This window comes from Otolemur garnettii, unplaced genomic scaffold (genome assembly GCF_000181295.1).
Source record: "Otolemur garnettii isolate 467f Iridium unplaced genomic scaffold, OtoGar3 scaffold00184, whole genome shotgun sequence".
Classification (NCBI taxonomy): Eukaryota; Metazoa; Chordata; class Mammalia; order Primates; family Galagidae; genus Otolemur; species Otolemur garnettii.
Window position 1 is genome coordinate 2,329,848 of NW_003852579.1, and position 19,706 is coordinate 2,349,553.

At 50.6% G+C, this 19,706-nt stretch overlaps 1 protein-coding gene across 4 annotated transcripts in view; it reads right to left on the reverse strand.

Moving 5' to 3' along the window:
• The window catches only part of PTPRU (protein tyrosine phosphatase, receptor type U), an 87,582-nt gene that overhangs the window by 6,617 nt on the left and 61,259 nt on the right, over nt 1–19,706 (reverse strand). For 2 of the 4 annotated variants that reach the window (XM_003800761.3, XM_012812002.2), the window contains 10 exons: nt 15,015–15,205; nt 14,181–14,256; nt 13,451–13,527; nt 7,656–7,692; nt 6,984–7,081; nt 6,777–6,893; nt 5,874–6,028; nt 4,441–4,576; nt 3,845–3,994; nt 2,206–2,379 (listed from right to left, as the gene is read on the reverse strand). In XM_003800761.3, coding sequence (XP_003800809.1) covers nt 2,206–2,379; nt 3,845–3,994; nt 4,441–4,576; nt 5,874–6,028; nt 6,777–6,893; nt 6,984–7,081; nt 7,656–7,692; nt 13,451–13,527; nt 14,181–14,256; nt 15,015–15,205 — 1,211 coding nt within the window. Of the gene's footprint in view, nt 1–2,205; nt 2,380–3,844; nt 3,995–4,440; nt 4,577–5,873; nt 6,029–6,776; nt 6,894–6,983; nt 7,082–7,655; nt 7,693–11,758; nt 11,777–13,450; nt 13,528–14,180; nt 14,257–15,014; nt 15,206–19,706 lie in introns of all 4 variants that reach the window. The other 2 variants (XM_003800763.3, XM_003800762.3) reach the window with 2 other exon arrangements.

The window sequence follows — 19,706 nt, forward strand, 5'->3', positions numbered from 1 at the left end:
TCTCCTCTCAGAGCTGTAACCCCAGGCTCCCCTGGTGACCTGCCTCATCCCACCCTATGCCAGATCTCCATCCCTCTCCTCAGCTTTTACCCTCCAAACCCCTTCCCTAATCCCTCATCATCCTGACCTATAGGCTGACACAGGCTCCCAGTACCCTGACCCTTATGTGGCTTCTTCTGACTTTGACCTTGACTAAACTTTGACCTGCCCTTGGTAATCCTGTAAGGGGCAGTCCAGAGAGAAATAAGGGCCTCCCTCCCAATCCACCAGCTGTCCCTCCCCAGGCCTCTCTGAAGGCTCACAGATCAGCAGCTCCTCAGGGCCAGGCCCAGCCAGACTCCAAAATTCAGCCCTGGGTGCAGGACAGGGCTTGATTTGACCACCCCGAACAGACCCCACATTCAGGGCCCCCTGAGAATTAGGGTCTCCTGGCTCCTGAACCACCAGGACTCACATGGTCAAGTGTCAGAGGCATCAAGGACCCCAGGAGGGGCATGGTTGTTACAGAGTTTTTCCACCTAACAGACCCATTCCCACCAGGGCCAGCAAGCCCCAGCTCAGAGGCTCAAGACCCTAGAGACGCTCTACCTACCCCATCCCCCACACCCATGTGCAGATTGGCTCAGTGAGGCCATGGAGGGGACCAGGAGGGAAGCCATAGGTTCCTAAGTTTAGTTCAATAATCTTCCCAGTATCCCACACCACCCGTCCAGGACCCCTGACCCTCAGCAGACCAGATGTCCACAGGTAAGCACATGGGCACACACACTCTCCATCCACCAGGCTGAGTGAAGATGACTGACAGGCCCCTCTCATCAGTGGCTGAGCTGCTCCTCCCCTCAGCTCAGCTCCCACCAGGAAGCCCTCTGAGAAGCAAGGGTGGGAGCTCTTCCTATTCAGAGAAACCCCACTGTCCCCTGCACTGCCCTGCCAAAGGGCTCCTGGCCAGGAACCAGGCCACAGAAAGCCCATCTCCCTGTGCCCTGCTGTGGGAGAATCTCCCTTCTCTGCATTTCTCATTTCCGCCTGGAGGGACATCCAGCAGGGACACCCAGCCTTGGCCCACCCTGCATTCACTCCTCCCATGGCTGAGGGTGCTCAGCTCTGCACCTTCCTCTCTTTTCTGGGCCAGCCTGCCCTCAAAAGGTGTGTACTCTATCTGCCCTTGGCCCTGCCACACATAAAGGCTTGTTCCTCATGGGGAGGGGTGGCCTGCAGGTACACAGCTGCACCCCAGAGGGCAAGTTCACCTAACACACTGGGGGAGCAGCAGCCTACTTGGCCACTTACCTAAAGCTCCACCCTCTAGGCCGGTGCAGTGGCTCATGCTATAATCCTAGCACTCTGGGAAGCCGAGGCGGGTGGACTGCTTGAGCTCATGTGTTAGAGGAGCCTGAGCCAGAGCAAGACCCCATTTCTAAAAACAGCTGAGACCCTGTCTCTAAAAATAGCCAAGTGTTGGGGCAGGCACCTATAGTCCCTTTTACTTGGGAGGCTGAGGCAAGAGAATCACTTGGCCCAGGAGTTTGAGGTTACTGTGAGCTATGATGCCACAGCATTCTACTGAGGACAATAAAGTGAGACTATATCTCAAAAAATCAATCAAGCAAGCAAGCAAGCACCCTCCTGTTTTATCTGCAACATTTTCATCTCTACCTGCCTGTACTGGCTCCAGCGTGGAGGAGGAATGGGGCTTATTCATCAGAGCCCTGAAGCACCAGGATCCACCTCCAGCAAAGGAGGCAGAGACCCCTCCTGAGCCCTCAGACCATAGCCAAGCTGGAGCCAGGGGACAAGTCACCCTTTTAGGCCAGGTTCTGGAGCATTCTCCAGCTCAACCTCCTCAATACAAGCTGGCTCCACACATAAGGTCCTAAGTCCCAACCCCAAACCCTTGAGGGATCCCCCTGATTCACTCAGCTGACCTCAGGCTCTACTGGGCCTGATCCTGGAGACAGCCCTGCCTGAACTCCACATCCCAGACCCCCAGGCAGGCTGAAAATAACACCTAACAGGGGAGCACTGGCTTGAACACCCTAAACGGAAGATCACTGAGGTAGGAGGGTCACCTCATGGGACTGTACCCCAGAATGAGCAGAGGGTCCCCCCACCTGAGCCCTCAGCTCTGCTCCTTTGGCCCCTGAACCCTCCCAGATGCTGCCAGGAGGGAAAGTGCTCCAGCCCACCCCATCTCCAAGCTCTCACATCAGTTAGAGCTGCGTTGATATAGTTGTTGGGGTCCCCATCGGTGGAAATGAGGAACGGCAGGCAGCGGTCGGGAGGCAGGACATCCATGCTGCGGTTCTTGTCGCGGTTCCGGGGCAGCAGGGCGATGCTACACTCCTCCACGTCCAGCGGCGGTGTGACTGAGTTGAGCGTCTACAAGACATAGGAGTGACAGGGAAGAATCACACCCATGAAAGAGGACAGGCTGTGCTATGAACCCCACTTTATGGATGGAGAAACTAAGATCCAGAGAGAAAGGAGAGAGGGCACGGACCCTGGCTCCCTGTTGCTAGGCCACTCTGGGCCCAGACAGCTCTGGAGACTACAGACTGCTTTCTTACCACCTGTGTAAGACAAACGACTATATCTCTTAGCCTCAGTTTCTTTAACTGTAAAATGGGAAAGTAATATGCCTGCTCCATGAGGCTGCTGGGAGGATAAAGTGGGACAACAACAAGCACCAAGCCTGGCACACGCAGGGCACAGTGAGGATCGTTACTGGATTGGCAATGCTTTCATTGAGCCAAGCCCTGAAACCCTCTACCCTCCACAAAGCAGACTCCAGGGACCTGGCAGAGGTAGTCACCTTCCTTGGTCACAGCCTGTCTGAACAGAATGCAAGTCCTGAGCATCTGGCACTAAATCAAGCCAGGGCCTCTGGGGCATCTCCTCCACCCACATGCCTGACAACCTCGTGCCTCCAGGTTCCCAGGGTCTCAGTCTTGGGATCCCTCAGGAGAAACCTAAGTCTCATGATACCCAAAGCCCAACCCCCTCCGCCAGGAATCCCTGGCAGCATCTCCTATGGCATCACCCTGTGCCAGCTCTGGAGCACCAGGCACCCAGCATATGCCATCCACTAAGCACTTGTAGGAACCCTAGTGTGAAAAGACTGTCTCAGGTCTCTGCCTGCCTAGTGACAGACCAGGCCTTGCAGGCATGCAACCAAAGCCAGGCCCAATCAGCAAGCTCCTGCTGGCCCCAGTGACTGCTTTAGGGATGGGCAAGTGAGAGCCTAGTCTAAGGACTAGCTGGGGTTATTGGGAGCAGCAAGTCTCCTTTTCCAGAGTCTCCTGACGGTAGAGATAATATGAGCCTGGCACTGCTGGGTCCCGAGTGCAGGTCTGAAAATGAAGCCAGAAATAGGAAAGCAGAACCAAGAGCAGAGACAGACCAAGCGTTGGCATCATCACTGGAGCCCCTGGATCCAGCCACAACTGAAGCTGCACCTTCCTCACACTTTTCAGTTATAAGAGTTGGATTTTTAATCATTCACAGCCAAAAGAGTTAAATACAAACATTGCAAAGGAGACAGGAACTATTTTCTGGGTAACAAAGCTAAAGCTTAGAGAGGTAAAGTGACTTGTTCAAAGATGCTCACAGGTCTTAAGTAGGTAAGCCAAGATTTGAACCCAGGTTTATCTGACTCCAAAGCCTACGCTCTTAACCATTTGAATGGACCATCTCCTCTACTGTCTCAAAGTCCTTCCTGTAGCCCAACCCCATCCCTCCAACTGTGGTCTCAGTCTGGTTCCTCCTGCTGGGTCCTCAATGACTCCTATAGTACTAAAGACCTCCCAACACAAGCTCCACACCTATACACACGCTCATTCCCCACCTGGAACTCTTCCCGCAGCTGGGAGGAATTACTCTGAGGATCAATGCGGATCATCTCCTTGTAGGTAGCCCTGAACTCACTCACAGGGATGGTGGTCTCCCCACACAGGCAGGCCTCCAGGATTGCATCGTGAATAAAGATGTACTGCTCCTGGAACAGAAGACAAGAATACAAGAATAAGGAGAGGACTAGAAGCTGCAGAGCTGCTCGAGGTCAAGGTAAGGTCAGAGTCCAACCACATGCCACCATGGACATGCTCACTTATCTCCTATTTCATCCCTGTGAGATGCTCTGAGAGGTGAAGGGACAGCCCAAGGTCACAAATCCTGGGTTCAAATCCTGGCTTATCTAGTTAAGTGAGTCCAGTGAGGATGCAAACCCAGTGATGTCTTGACTAAAAAACCCATTGTTGTTGACCTTCCCCAACAGAACACAGTGGAGCTGAGTTTGGGAAGACCCTAAGAGGCTGGCAGCCAAGTTCAGGAAGGACCCTAGGGAAGGGAAGAGCCTTTGGACACACTCCACCAGCACTGCGCTCCTTCCTCAAAGACTCCTGTCCTAGAGAAACTGGTGGGGACAGGGCCAGGTCCCTGCACCTCAGTCTGGATCATGTTGACACGCCGGGAGCAGAGGGTCTTCACGCAGTTGTAAATGTCCACGACGCCCTCACACTCTGCCATGTCCAGCATCACATCCAGGACAATGTAGCATCCTGTGCGGCCAGTGCCCGCGCTGGGGAAAAAGCAGGCCCAGGCCACATCAGACCCTTGGGGAGGGAGCCTGGGACTAAGAAGAGGAGAAGAGGACTGGCTGTATCTATACCACACAGGGGACCGGGATCCAGAGAAGACCTCCCCGCCCCAAGCACGAAGAAGCAGGGATCAGGCTGCTGGATAGAGGAGTTCTCATCAAGTATGACAGGACAGAGCTGGGGTGGAGAAGAGGGATGGTGAGGGCAGGGAGTCTGCAGAGACGAAACTTCTTAGTAACTTGGGCTAGGGGAGAGGGATAACAGGGATGCTCAGAGCTAATCCAAGAATGTCCTCTCCTCATCTCCTGCACATCCATCAAAACCCTACACACTCCTACCCATTCACATTCTCGCTGGAGTATTTCTAACACTTCTGGGCAGATGTCATTCTTCGGCGCTCCCAGAGCAACCTGGGAAGGCTTTTATTAAAACACTCTTCTGCCACATGGCCACTGTGGATGTGGCTGTCCCACACTTAGTATTTGTGCACTTTGCTTTAAGTGTATTATATATCAAGAAAGTTACATTAATATTCTAATAAGATGGTATCTTACAGGGGCCTAAAGAAATCAAAGAAAAGCTGCTGGTACAGGTGGCAGGGCAGGGAGAAGGAGTCTGCCATGTGGCATTTGGGGAGCTGGTAAAAATCCAACAGAAGAGTCCAGACAAAACACTGAGGCCTTGGACTTGTTCCAGGTTACTTGCCAAAGCCACAGCTTTTAGGGCTGTGGGGTGGGGAGGACAGAATTCTGGGCCCCCATTTAAGAGGCCAGAGAAAGATGTGCAGCCAGGGAGGAAGCAGAGCAGACAAAGAAAGGGCAGCTGGGGTCATAGAAGCCACTCAGGGTCTGCTAAGGGTATGAAGGCCAAAGGAACAAGCAAGGCCCACCGAGTTTGGCAAAAAAGTAAAGCTTCCCAGCCCTAAGCCAAATGTAGCACGCAGCAGGTGTGCAACAAACACCTGTTCAGTGGATCCAGGCCAAACTCGGTTGTGCCTGGTGCCTCACCAACCCCTAAATCGCCTTCCTCCTTGTCTCCAGCACCTCCCAGCACCTGGGTCAAGGGGCTTCACAGGTCTTAGGGGGCATATGAAGGTACCAACCTCAGAGTCAAAGAACAAAGGGCAAAGGGTCTTTCCAGGGTCTTTCCTCCTGGTTCTCTGTCTCTGAGCAAGATAAGCCCAGGCCTAGGCCCTCCTATAGACCCTGAACCAACTCCCCCCCCCCCAAGCTCCCTCCCCACTGGCCCTCTTCTCCTTGGGAACCCCAGTGCTCCCACCTGCAGTGGATGACAATGGGCCCAGCATCAGGTGGGGTGGAGGCCTTCACGCGCCGGATAAAGGCCAGCAGCCCTGTGGCATGGTAGGGGACACCATGCTCTGGCCACGCTGTGAAGTGGAACTGGCGGACCTCGTGCCGGGCAGAGTAGCCTCTCTGCAGAGACCACAGTAATAACAGTCAGAGCAACTGGCAACTGGCAGCATCTGTCAGACACTTGCTGTGCACCAGGTCCTGTGATGAGCTCCTCATCACATGATCTCAATCAATGCCAATGATACTACATTGATGAGGTACTAACCATTGTACAAGTGAGAAAACTAAGGCTCAAAGAAGAGAAGCTATTTTGCAGGGTTGGACAAACAGACAACATACAGGACTTGGACAGGATCTGCCTGACACTATTAAACACCCACTTCTGCCACCAGCTTGTTGTGTAAACAGAAGAGATCATTTTGACTCCCTGGGTCTGGTTTAAAAGGGAAAAACCCTCTTTCCTCCAAGGATTATACAGGGCAGATCAAATGGGATCATGGACAGGGCTCAGTGGCCAGTCACTAATGATATGGCCTGTTACACAAGACATAACCACTGAGAGCCTCACTTTCTTTATCTGTAAAATGGGCTAATAGTAGACACCTAACCTGCATCACCTTCCTGGACGGAAATAACATGGGTAACAAGCTCAGTGCAGAGTGGGAGCCAGCACCTGGCAGTTACTGTCATCATTTCCACTTCTCAACTTCCTCTTGGAGTCACCAGCAGAAACACTGACCATCCTGACCTTCCACGGTGCTCCCAGCACAGTGCCCAGGTAGCTTCTTCGCTGAGGCTGGCAGTGGTACCCTCCTTGCCCCTCCTGCTCCTGCCCCACCTCTCAGGCGCCCTCTGCGGGGAGACTCACCCGCTCCAGGGCAAAGGTGCGCACGACATACTCAGCTAGAGTCTCTGTCTTCACCAGCGTGATCTTGATGTCCCCGTACATGTCTGAGTCCTCTGGCCAGTACCGGGAGCATTTTACCTGCAGTCCCCATGATACAAGATTCAGTGGGCTCTTCACTACCCCCTTGGCCCTCCATGCCCCCCCAGCCCACCCCACAGCCCCGCTTACCCTGCCCACCTCAACCAGCTTGGTGATCATGACGATGCTGGAACAGTGCTCCTGCCACACCATGCGCCAGAAGTCATAGACCATCTCAGGCTTCGGCCCTGGGGATGCAGAGTGTGCCTGCCCCTGAGGCAAAATTTCTGCCCAGGACCAGCATACCCCACTGTCCAGCACCACCACTCCACACAAACCTCTCAACAGCCCACTCATGCCTACAGGGCCCTGGGTGGGCCATCAGGAGAGGGCCTGGCTGCACACCCCAGGCACCCTGAATAGGACCCAGAGCTGGAGGGCCAGACCCTCAGTCCCCAGCACAAGTCCCCAGGAGGGACAGACGGATGGACAGTCAGGGAAAAGAGGCAGAAACCCAGGCAGCACCAGACCGACGGGCACAATGCACACCCATGAGGACTAAGCCTGGCTAGCTCTTCTGCACATGCCACCTTGGAGACAGAACAGCCTGCTAACAAAGGACTGAACGCTAACACAAAGGGGGGACCGAGGCCAAGGGCCAGGTGAGACTCAGCCAGCAGGCAGGAAGCAGACAAGCAAACAGAGAGACAGGGAGGCAGATGGGAGGCAGACAGGAGCCAGGCAGAGCAGCAGGAAGGCAGAAAGGCAGGCAGAGGGGACTCCAGCACATCGCTGGGCACACGCAGCAGAGATGCCAGGTACCTTGGGTGGCTATGAAGTGGTTTGACCTGTGGTAACCCTGGAACAGGAGAAGAAGGCGTGGTTAGACCCCAGGGAGCAGCCCCTCACTCCCCAGACTTCCTTCGCTCTCTTCTCCCAGAAGCAGCACCCCCCATCCCTCCAGGAACCTACCCCACCCTCATCCCCATGGCCTCCTAACCAGGGTGACCTTGTTCTCCCAGTCCCCAAGGAAGGAAGAATGCAGCTAGGACACTAGTGTCTTGGGTTTAATCCCACCTTTTCTGTAAGGCCCTAGGGAGGACAGGACTCCTTCATGGGCCAGAAGGTTTCCCCACCCATAAAGTGAGGATAGTTATCTGCTTATAACCAGGCTATCATTGGGAGAAAAAGTCTAGGATAACCCTGCCCTAGGATGACAGAGTCCCAAAAGACCCCCAACATGGGGTAACCAGAGCTTGTCAGCTATCACAGCCATCCTCAGGGCAACCAGAGTAGACAGCACCCCATGCCCACCACCTCGGTCACTCAGCTTGGGAGGCCTAGATGAAGGCTTCAGGTTGGAAGTGTAAGGGTCACTCATGGCCCTTAGATAATAATCTTTAAAGTCAATAATAATGATGGTGAATTTTTGAGACCCTGTTATGATCACATACTGTGCTAAGCACTTTACCTGCACCATTTCCCACAAAGCAGGCCAAGAGCTCCTTTATCCTCCATCCCCTGAGACCTCAGGCTGAGGAGAGGTTCCAGTCCCACCTATGCTCCACCCCAGGGCCACAGCCACCCTTAAGGTCCTGCCACAGGCCTCATCTTTCTGGGCGCAAGAGCCCACCAGATACCCAGCGCATCGCTGTGGGCCACGTGGAAATGGGAACTGCAGGAAACCATCACTGTCGGCCCCCTGCATCAAGTTCACGCTCTCAACATAGCTCCCAGCAACCACTAGGGTTCAAATTCCAGCTCTGCCTTTTGCCAGCTGGGTGCACTTTAGGCAAAAAGCCATTCACTTTTTTACGCCTCCATTTTCACATCTATAAAACAGCATAAATGTAGTACTATGCATTTCCCTCCTAGGGCTGTTGTGAGGATTAACTAAAATAAACGTTTGGCACTGTGTCAAGCACAAAGTCAGCACTTAATCAGTAGTAGCCACTATTATTATTACTACTACTATTTTAAAGCTTAAGGAATATCCGTGAGGATAAAAATGGATCAAGTGGATACAAGAGGATGTCAAGAACTGCTAGGGAGGAAGGCGATTGACTGTAGGGTTAGAAAACAGTCTTGGAGTCAAACGGGCCTCCGTCTCTGTCGCACCTCTGCCAAGGAGTAGCTGTGTGACTCTGAGTGCTAAGAGGATGCTTCTCAGCCTTCAGTGTACACATGAATCTCCTGGGGATCTGGTTAAAAGGCAGATTCAGATTCAGAAGGTCTAGGGTAGGGCCTGGGATGGTGCGTTTTCAACCAGCTCCCAGGTGGTGCCCACACTGCTGGGCCTCAAAACATATTCTGAGAAGCCAGCGCTCTCCAGCTCCCTTGGCCTCCGCTCTCCTTGACAGTAAGAAGATAACAGCAAGGGACACACACGGAGATTCTATTGTATGCTTACCTACTGTTCCCATGAATATCACCAAAACACAGTCAAAACTGCTGATAATAATGAAGAACCTCCCAGAGACTCTCAGCCCTTACCACTGGGAACCTTTCTAGATCTGGCCTAACTCCCTCCTGTGGTCATGTCTGCTTCAAGTCCTCAACAGAGCCTCCAGGCAGCTGGGTCAGAGGAGGATGTACAGAGGGTGATTGGGGGGACCATTAAAGGTGCAGCCAGGCTCCCCTCCCACTGCCAGTGCCAGTGCCAGTCAAGCTGGAAACAGGCTACCCCCACCTAAAACCAGTTTGCCTAAGGCCACATGAGATCAGGGGCCTCGCCTGTTTCCCTCAGCTCTGCCCTGAGCACTGGCACAGTGCCAGTGCTCAAAGAAGAGGAACAGAACTCAGTTAAAACCGATCCACTTGCCCAAGGACCAGTTAGTCCAAAATTCAACTCTATTCCAAACATTTCTGCTTAATTCCAGTGTCCTAGTCTTCTGTTGTTTGGAGGTATCTTTTTAGAGAAAGTGTCATACAATGGGCACACGACTGTCACACAATCCTACCTGAAACAAATGTTTGAGCGAATAACCCTCACTATCTGCATTTAAAAATATGTGTCTATTTATTACTGCACAATTATATTACATAAAGGACGGAAAGAGAAAGTTAAAATGACCAGATTTTAAAGGAAGACCAGCAGATCGCCTTGTATATACCAAAGCTGGACACCAACCTTGGAGAGCACTGGCCCTCACTCTCCAGGAGGCATGGGCAGGGCCCAGGTGTTCACAGTGCCCTCACTGGGTCCCGACTGGGTAGAGCAGGGAACTGCACCCACAGAGGGTGAGAACCACAGTCCAGTGTAAGGGTTGAAGGCTAAGGCTGGGTTTGTGACCCAGTTCTGCCAGTTAAAAGCTGTGTGGCCCTAAGCAAGTCACTTAACTTTTCCAAGCCTCAATTTTTCCACCTGCCAAATGCAGGTCAGTATGGTCCCTAACATACAGAGTGTGGTAAAGATGAAATGATGTGTCTTAAGTGCCTGGAACACAGCAGGAGCTCAGTCAATGGCACTACTGTTAACTGGCATTTGACCAAGTATTAAGCCAAGTCTTCCCAGGGTAATTCTTAAGAATCTGACAACAGGCTCGGCGCCTATAGCTCAACCAGCTAAGGCGCCAGCTACGTACACCTAAGGTGGTGGGTTCGAATCCCCAGCCCGGACCCGCCAACAACAATCACCTCTGCAACCAAAAAATAGCCGGGCGTTGTGGCGGGCGCCTGTGGTCCCAGCTACTTGGGAGGCGGAGGTAGGAGACTCGCTTGAGCCCAGGAGTTGGAGGTTGCTGTGAGCTGTAATGCCACAGCACTCTACCCAGGGGGACAGCTTGAGGCTCTGTCTCAAAAAAAAAAAATCTGACAACAACAAACCAAATGGGTTGGACTTGAGAGCAAGTGGGTTGTTGTGAAAATTGAGATATGAAGAAGTGCAATGACCTGTATCCATCACTTCCTTATGGGGCACTTCCTTATGGGGCATATCCACAGTGTTTTGGGAGTCTAATATTCCCTTTAAATGTGGGAAATTGACAAACCAATTGCCTTATTTTAAGGCACCCTCAAAATAAGGGGTACATCTGGGCTAACCAGTCATGTCCAGGAGACGTGACTATGGGGACCTTTCACTTTATATCCTAAGCATCTCCATGTTGTCTGAAAATCTGATAATGCACAGTATTTGAGCAATCATAAAAAAGCAAGAAATATATTTTTTAAAGGAAAGAGGAGATAAAATAAGAAAAGGCATGCATGTAATAGCAAATAATCCCCTCAGCCATTAAATACTATGGAAATACTATAAATGTATTAAAAACCAAATTAGAAGATCACTTGAAGTATTAGGGCATTTTTTTTTAATTCTTAAAAGGCCAAAAGATGGCACAATTTTAAAAAATAGAATACCTAAACCACTTCCCCCTCCCAAAAAAACATTTGAATTAGGGCTAAATTGAGGGCAAAGTGGTTGGGGATGAGTTTCAAGAAAACTAATCATGAAGGGATTTGAACACTAGGAAAGCTGGTTTTAGGGGGACTGACCCAGGACTGTCCAAACACCTTGACCCCTAAACAACAGAGACAGGGCCACCCTGTCAGCCTCCTTCCCCCTGCCTGTCCCAAGGTCCTGCAGGTCCTCCTAGTGAGGACTCACTGGGAATGGTGGGGCTAAGGGACAAAAGTGGCAGACAGTGGGGACTGATGCAAGCACTCCAACACTGCTGCCTGGTCTCAAGGTAGTGGTGGATGGGAGGCAACTGCTTACAACAGGGACACTGTCAAATCTTCAGTCCTGGGTGGCCCCTGGCCAGGCTGCTGAAATGGACGGTTGGTGCTGGGCACACAAGTAGAGGGGAAGGAGGACAGAGACAGAGAGAGACAGACAGCCAGAGACTGTGAGAGAGTCTGAGATACAGCCAGTCAGACAGACAGGAGGAAGAGAAGGAGGAGGAGGCGGAGGGGAGAGAGATACTTACTTCACGGTTTATCCGAATCTTAATGATTCCAGTGAGGGAACAGTACAAAGCAAAAGAGACAGATATTAGGCCAGAGGCAGATGGATGTGGACGGAGCACAGGAGTGGCCAGAATGGGCGATGTGAGCGGGCAGGCAGAGCAGAGACGGCAGGCCAGGCCAGGCCAGTCTGGGCCAGAGAGGGGTGGGTGGCATGTCCCTGCTGGGGCCCAAGAGAAGCCGACTGGGACCTTGACTAGACAGAGAGGCCCTCTGTCATCAAAGCTGCCCAAGTCTGTGAGCCCAGGCCCAGCCCTAACCCCAGCCAAGGGACAGGATGGGTGGGGGAGAAGGCAAGGGACTCTGGAGGACACGGGGCAGTACATCCGGCCCCAGGAGGAGGATGAGAAGAGGGAGAGGAGAGACCACCTCCCAGTGCCTGACCACCTCTGCTCCCAGACCTGCACCTGGATCCTCCTGGCACCTCAAGCCTTTGTAATGCCTCTCCCTTCTCCCGCTCCTTCCTTCTCTCCGCGCCAGCCCTGCCTCTGCCACTACCTTGCTGTATGACACTGAGAACGTACCTCCTCTTTTCTGGCCTGTGCTTCCCCAGCCAATCTGAAAGTATTCATTTGCATACATGTTTATCTTTCTCCCTGACTAGCATATTGTTCACGGAAAGCAGAGGCCATGCCTTTATTTGTTCACATCTGTATCCCTGATACCCAGCACAATGCCTGGCACATAGATAGTGCTCAAAATATATTTTATAAACCATCAAATGGTGCTCTCCCAAACTGGGTCTGCTGTAGGGATAGGGGGAGTCTGACCAGGGTCCCTGGGCCCTGTCTTGTCTCACCACTCATCCACCCTTCTGGAGTAGTCTTATCTCCTCTTCTTGAGATCCAAACATAGGCCTTGTGGCTGTGTGCCCTGTCTTTGACCCCCTCCTTCCAATCCACCCCGGTCCAGCTGCTGCAGTGGGTGTGGAAATAGCCTAATGGTCAGCAGCAAAGGTTTTGAAAACACACGGATAGGCTGAGGTTTGAGTCCTTTTTTTAATCATTCACTAGCTGTGTGACCTAGGACAAGTAGCTTCACCTCTCTGAGCCCCAGTTTCCTCACCTGTAAAGTGAAGTCATGAAGCTGACTACTGAAGAGTGGTTGCAAGATTATATAAAGTGAGGTATTAGGTATAAAATGCTTGGCACACAGTACATTCTCAATACATGTGCACTATTATTCTGAAAGCACCCTTCTGAACATAATCAAAACACTGTCCCAACTCCCTGGTGTCCCCAGAAAATAAGCCCCAACTCCAGAGCCTGCCACTTAAGCCTTCGCAACCCAGTCCCTGCCTAACTCTTCAGCCTCACAGTGAATTGGGAGAATCCCACCCTTCAAGCCTCTTGGCCCCTCACACGAGGGGATACCTCCTCATCCCTAGGCCTAGCTGTCTGTCTCTTCCCTTTGTTGTGCTTCACTGAAGCCCCCTATCTCTCAAGAGAACTCCAGCCTACAGGAAGCCTTCCTAAAGGCTGCCACCCACTCTGTCCTCCCCCTCCTCTGAGCTCCCTGGCACCAAAAGCAGGAGGTAGAGGCACTCAGCCCCATCTGAACCCCCTTTTATCCCCTGAAAAGTTTCCGTCCTGCTTGGACGTGAGCCTGGAGTGGACAGGGCCAGGTCTGCAGAAATGACAGGGCAAGGCACTCACGTCTATATAGTTGGCATTAATGTAGTCGGCATTAGGGTCTCCCAGCATCGGGTGGAGTTTCACTCGGTGCCGATCATCTGTAAACACAGAGCAGGCGGACAGGGGCTGAACTGTGCAGCCCAGAATGAGTGCAGTTGGGGAGGTCTTCCTGGAGGCCAGGGGTGGAACACAGGCAGGGCAGCCAGGAACCCTAGAGGCTCAGGATGGACCAGTAGGCTCTGAACACTGCAGGAGGCAGGACAGGCCAGGGGTTAGAGTCTAAAACCAAAGAAGGTCAAGAGTGTATGCTGCTCAGGCAATTTGTGTTTAAGAGACAGGGGTCTCACTCTGTGGATGGAATGCAGAAGCATGATCATAGCACACTGCAGACTCAAACTCATGGCCTCAAGCAATGTTCCTGCCTCAGTCTCCCAAACAGCTGGGATGTCTCCCAAACATCAGGCAATTAGCTGTGTGACTTTGAGCAGGAGTCTTAACCTCCTTATCTGTGAAATGGGGATTCTAAGAGTACCTACTTCACAGGGTAATTGGAGAGGAATAAGTGAGATAATGGATGTAAAGCTCAGCACGGGGTTCAGCATATGCTGGGCCCTCAGGAAATGGTTCCCAACACTTCCACAACCTCTGAGACTTCCCCAGAGCTCACTTTGGCTGTGCTCCCCTTTCCTGATTCCTCCACCCACTCCACCCACTGCCTGCCTTAGACCATGGGCCCTTCCCCAGAACTCACAAGCAGGCATAGGCTCCTGCCGGCTGCCCTTGAGCTTGTCTTTCTTCTTTGTGGCATCCCAGCCTTCAAAAAAGCTCTGCCAGGAGGGAAAGTGGTAGTCAATGGGGTAGGGGACCCCATGCATAAGATCCCTTCCCCTCAATGGGGATGATGTGGGCAGGGTGGAGGTGGGGCCACAATAAAGACCATGTTCAAGGCTGAACTTGGAGCCTGAGATAAATTCACTGTGGGTCCCTTTATCAGCAAGGGACCAGGTTCGAGACCAAGAATGTTGGGGAAGGGAAATGAGAAGAGAAAACAAAGAGGGTCAGAGTTCAGAGATATTTTGGAATAAGGGACTGCTTAGAATAGGTCAAATCCAGGTCTGAGCTGGAAGAGGTAAAAAGGTGTGGGTCAAATTCAGATTTGGATATAGGTGGTGTCAGAGTGCAGATGGGGGTAGGACAGAATCTCAGTCAGGATTGAAAGAGAGCTTAGGGTGAGAGTCAGGATCAATGTCAGACTAGGGTTAGGTCAAGGTCAATGTTGGGGTCAGGCTCAGATTAGGGACAGAATAAAGATTAGGATCCAGATAGAGACTAAATTTCCAATCAGATTGTAATCGGGGTTGAAATCAAATAGTCAGATTTCAAATCAGGCTTAACATGACAGTAAGAAACCAGGTCAGTCTGAATCAGGATGGGGGTCAAGGTACAGAGAGGGTCAGGTTGTGGCAGGACTGTCAGACCAGGGATCCAACAGGGACTGGGGTGAGGGCTGCCAGGGTCAGTGCACAGTGAAGAGGAGCCAGACTCGGCCTGCCGGGGTCCTGCTGGCCTGGGGGCCTGCGTGCACCTCATACTCCTGCTTGAAGCCGTAGCCCTCGGCCGTCTTCATCTGGTTGATGTGCTGCAGGAGGTCGGCCACACGTACCGCAGGGTGCAGCTGCCCAGTGTGGTACGGGGATCCCTTCCGGCCACACGGCCGCCGCGGAGAGCCCCCCAGGAGGCTGCTGGCCTCAGTGACTGCACCACTGCGCTGGTCTCCTGCAGTCAGACAAAGGCAGAGATGGCCCTGACACACATGCCCCAGCCTGGACTCAGGGGAAGGAGGCAAGCAGCCAAGGTAGAGGATGCTGGGATGTTTGCTGGAGCCAAATGGCCTGACTGGGCCCACCCTGTGTGACCCCCTCCCTTTGCATTTGGGGGCCAGACTGACAGTCAGGTCAGGTGACCCTTGAGGGCCCCATGGCCCTGCCACACTGGTGAGTCTTCACCCTGCTACCAGCAGGGGGTAGCACACAGCAGAGCCTGTGACAGCCCCCTCTCTCTTCCCCCTTCCAGGGAACAATCTGGAACATGGGCAACTCTCAGCAATTACCCCCATTCAAAGACAAGCAAATCCGGAAGTTAGCAGCTGCTGCCCGCCCCCCTCCCCCCCCCCACACACACACACACTGCAGATTAACTGGAGAGGCACCTGAATGGGAGCGTTTCTCCTGAGCAAGCATTTCCATTGTCAGCCTGTGCAGGGGCCTCAGCCAATGGGGATAGGTTGGAGATTCACAGAGCCCTAGGCACCCTTAGGAAAACTTCCCCCTCCCGGCTGTTCCGGTCAGCATTCCCAAGGACATCCCACTCTTGCCCCAGAGATTAGGTCCTGGGATTAGGGAAACAGTCACACCCACCTTGGGACACTCACTGCCACTCACTAAATAGTCATGCGTAGATTAACGACTGGGATGGAAGACTTCTGAGAAACGTGTTGCTAGGTAAGCCCGTGGTTATGGGAACATTACAACCTTCTCACACAAACCTACATGGTATGGCCTCCGATGACCCTAGGCTGTGTGGTCTATGCTCCTAGGCCATATGCCATACAGCATGTGACTGTACTGAATAGGTGCCTGTAACACAGTGGAGAATATTTGTGTATCTAAATATAACTAGACATAGAAAAGGTACAGTAAAAATACAATATAAAAGATTTTTAAAAATGGAGCTTGCAGGACTGGAAGTTGCTTGAGGGGAGTCAGTGAACAAGTAGTGAGTGAATGTGAGAGCTTAGGCCATCACTGTCCACTACTGTAGACTGTATAACCACTGTACACTCACTAAATCTACTAAAAAATATTTTCTCTCTTCAATAGAAAGAATTAACCTTAGCTTATTGTAACTTGTTTACTTTATAAACTTTTTCATTTTTTTTTTTATTGAATGGTAACTATGTACATTAATGCACTTCTGGGGTACAGTGTGGTGTTTTCACACACAATCTGAAACACTTCCATCAAACTGGTTAACATAGCCTTCATGTCATTTTCTTAGTTATTATTTAAAAACGTTCACATTCTACTCTTAGAAAGATTCACTTGTACCCTTGTAAGATAAACCTCAGAAGTGATCCCTCCAATCCCCCTCCCTCCACCCATTCCCCCCTCCACTCTCCCTCCCCCCTCCCCGTATTCTTAGGCTGTTATTAGGTTATAGCTTTCATATAAAAGGTCTAAATTAGTTTCATAATAGGGGTGTGTACATTGGATACTTTTTCTTCCATTCTTGTGATACTTTGCTAAGAAGAACATTTTCCAGCTCTATCCATGTGAACACGAAGGACGTAAAGTCTCCATCTTTCTTTATGGCTGCATAATATTCCATGGCACTTTTTCATTTTTTTAATTTTCACTCCTATAATTACACTTAAAACACATGTATTATACAGCTGTATATTTTGTTTCTTTATAGCCTTATTCTATATGCTTTTCCTGTTTTTAACTTTTTTTTTTTTTTTACTTTTTAAACTCTTCTATTGAAAACTAAAACACAAACACACACTTTAGCCTGGGCCTACACTAGGTCAAGATCTTCAATATCCCTGTCTTCCACCCCCATATCTTGTCCCACTAGAAGTCCTTCAAGGGCAATAACACACAGAGCCTTCTCAAATTCCTCCTAAAGGATCTGCCCCAGGGGGGTCTTACAGTTAACTTTTTTTTTTGCAAATAGTAGTACACGCTTAAATAATGATAAAAAGTATAGTGTAGTAAATTAACAAACCAGCAACAGTGATTATCATGATCAAGTATTGTGTACCATACATAATTGTATGTGCTAGACTGTTTTATATGACAAGAAGCCCAGTAGGTTCGTTTAACCAGCCTCACCACAAACATGTGAGTAATGCCTTGTACTGACTACACCACTATGACGACTATGACATTACTCGGCAATGGGAATTTTTTTTCTTTTTTGAGACAAAGTCTCACTTGGTTACCCTTGGTAGAGTGCCGTGGCATCTTAGCTCACAGCAACCTCAAACTCTTGGGCTCAAGTGATTCTCTTGTCTCAGCCTTCCACGAAGCTGGGACTACAGGGGCCCGCCATAGCACCCAGCTATTTTTTAGAGATGGGGTCTCACTCTTGTTCAGGTTGGTCTTGAACTTGTGAGTTCCGCCCACCTTGGCCTCCCAAGTGCTGGGATTATAGGCCTGAGCCACTGCACCCTTGGCAGTAGGAAATTTTCAGCTCCATTATAATCTTAAAGGACCACCATCACATACACAGTCCATCACTGACCAAAAGGTTGTTACATGGTGTGTGACTATACTCAATTCCCTCCTCCTGTCCTGGGGAGGCTGCAAAAGGGGCTTATTCAAGTCCAGCCCTCTGCATTTCTCATGGCCATTCTCTGCCCAGGTCTGAGCTAGTAGGGGATGGTGGGGGGCTCTCAGTAGGGCCTGGATGCCTGTCCCCTCCCTTCACTGTGCCTTCACACATGCTGTTCCCTCTGCCTTCCTCTCCCCCCCCACCTGCTCTTTATGCCTGGTGAATTCATACTCATCCTTAAGGTCTAAGCCAAAATAACTCTCCATGGGGAAGCCTTCTATAATGCCTGGCCTGTAATTCCTACTCCGTGACTAACCAGCAGAATGAACACAGGACAGCTAGGATAGAACACATGATGAATTCAAATTCCCCAAATTCCATTCAAATCAGAGAGACTGCCCCATTATACTTGGGTTCCACCATCCTGTGCCATGGTTTGAAAATGACCTCTATGAAGAAAGTGTTCTGCTCCCAGGAATCATAGTCCTGAGCTGCCTGTAGTTCAGTGTCTGAAAGCAGTTGTTGCTTTTTTTTTTTTTTGGAGACAGAGTCTCACTTTGTCACCCTTAGTAGAGTGCCATAGCTTCATAGTTCACAGTAACCGCAAGTTCTTGGGCTCAAGCGATCTTCTTGCCTCAACCTCCCAAGTAGCTGGGACTACAGGAGCCTGTCACAATACCCAGTTAGTTTTTCTTTAGAAATGGGATCTCACTCTGGCTCAGGCTGATCTCAAACTTCTGAACTCAAGCAATCCACCCAACTAGGCCTCCCAGAGCACTAGGATTACAGGAGTGAGCTAATGTACCCAGCCATGAAAGTAGTTGTTTCATAGATTTTACCCAGATTTCTGGTTGCTTACGGCTGGAGGGCAGGCCAAGCACCAGTCATACCATCATGCCAGATGCCCAAATCCTTAATTTTACAGATGGGGAAACTGAAGTCCAAAGAGAGGAGACTGGCTTAATGTAATGGTTGCCAAAGTGTATTCTAGAAAATACTAGGTAGTCAAGAAAATGAAGTGGAATTCTCTTAAAAAGAAGAGAAAGAGGATGAGGAGGAAGTCTATGTTTTAAAGGAGTCTGAAATTCTCGTTTAAAAAAAATAAATAGGTGTCTTTCCCACAAGAGCTCTTGAGAATTTCAACAGGCTGTGTGCATTTTAATTCTCCAAGGTAAGAGTGGAAACAGCAAAGTTTCACAAGCATCTTTCACCATGGAGGGCTTTTGTTTGTTTGTTTCATGTTCGCTCAGGGGAAACACAATCTAATGGGGAGAAGAGAAAGAAGCTCCAGAGTCAGGCCTCAGATCAAATCCCAGCTCTGCATGTGACCTTGCGGCTGCTACTCACCCTCTCCAAACTTTCTGTTTTCACGTGTCAGATGAAAGTAAAAATTGCTACTATCCAATATGACGGTGTGGATATTAAACATGATGATGTGCACAAAGCACCCAGAACCTGCGGACGGCAGCTGTCGACATCATTCGTCACTTCCAGGAAAGAGATGGGACTCTCTTAAGTTCTAGAAAGTCAGGGCAGCTGGCTGACCAGAGTGTTGGTCCTACTGCACAATCCTGGGTTTGGGACAGTGATTTTCAACCACTGTGCTGCGGCACACTGGTCTGCCCTGTGCAGATCTTAGGTGTGCCACGAAAATTTTTAAAGATCATTAATTAAATTATTTTTGAAAGAAGTTCAAAGCATAGTAAATAGATTCTTTTTTTCTTTTTACTCCTTTTTGGTATCAACACAATTCAAATGTACTGCAGAAGTTTAACTATAGGTTCAAGTGTACCAGGAGACAAAAAAGGTTGCACAACACTGGTCAAGGACCTGAAAGGCAGCTTGAAAGACAATTCCAAGGATCATGTACAACACACATCAAGACAAGTACAAAGCTTCCCAGAAGGATTTCTACTGGCTTGAACGCAAAGAATTAGTAAGA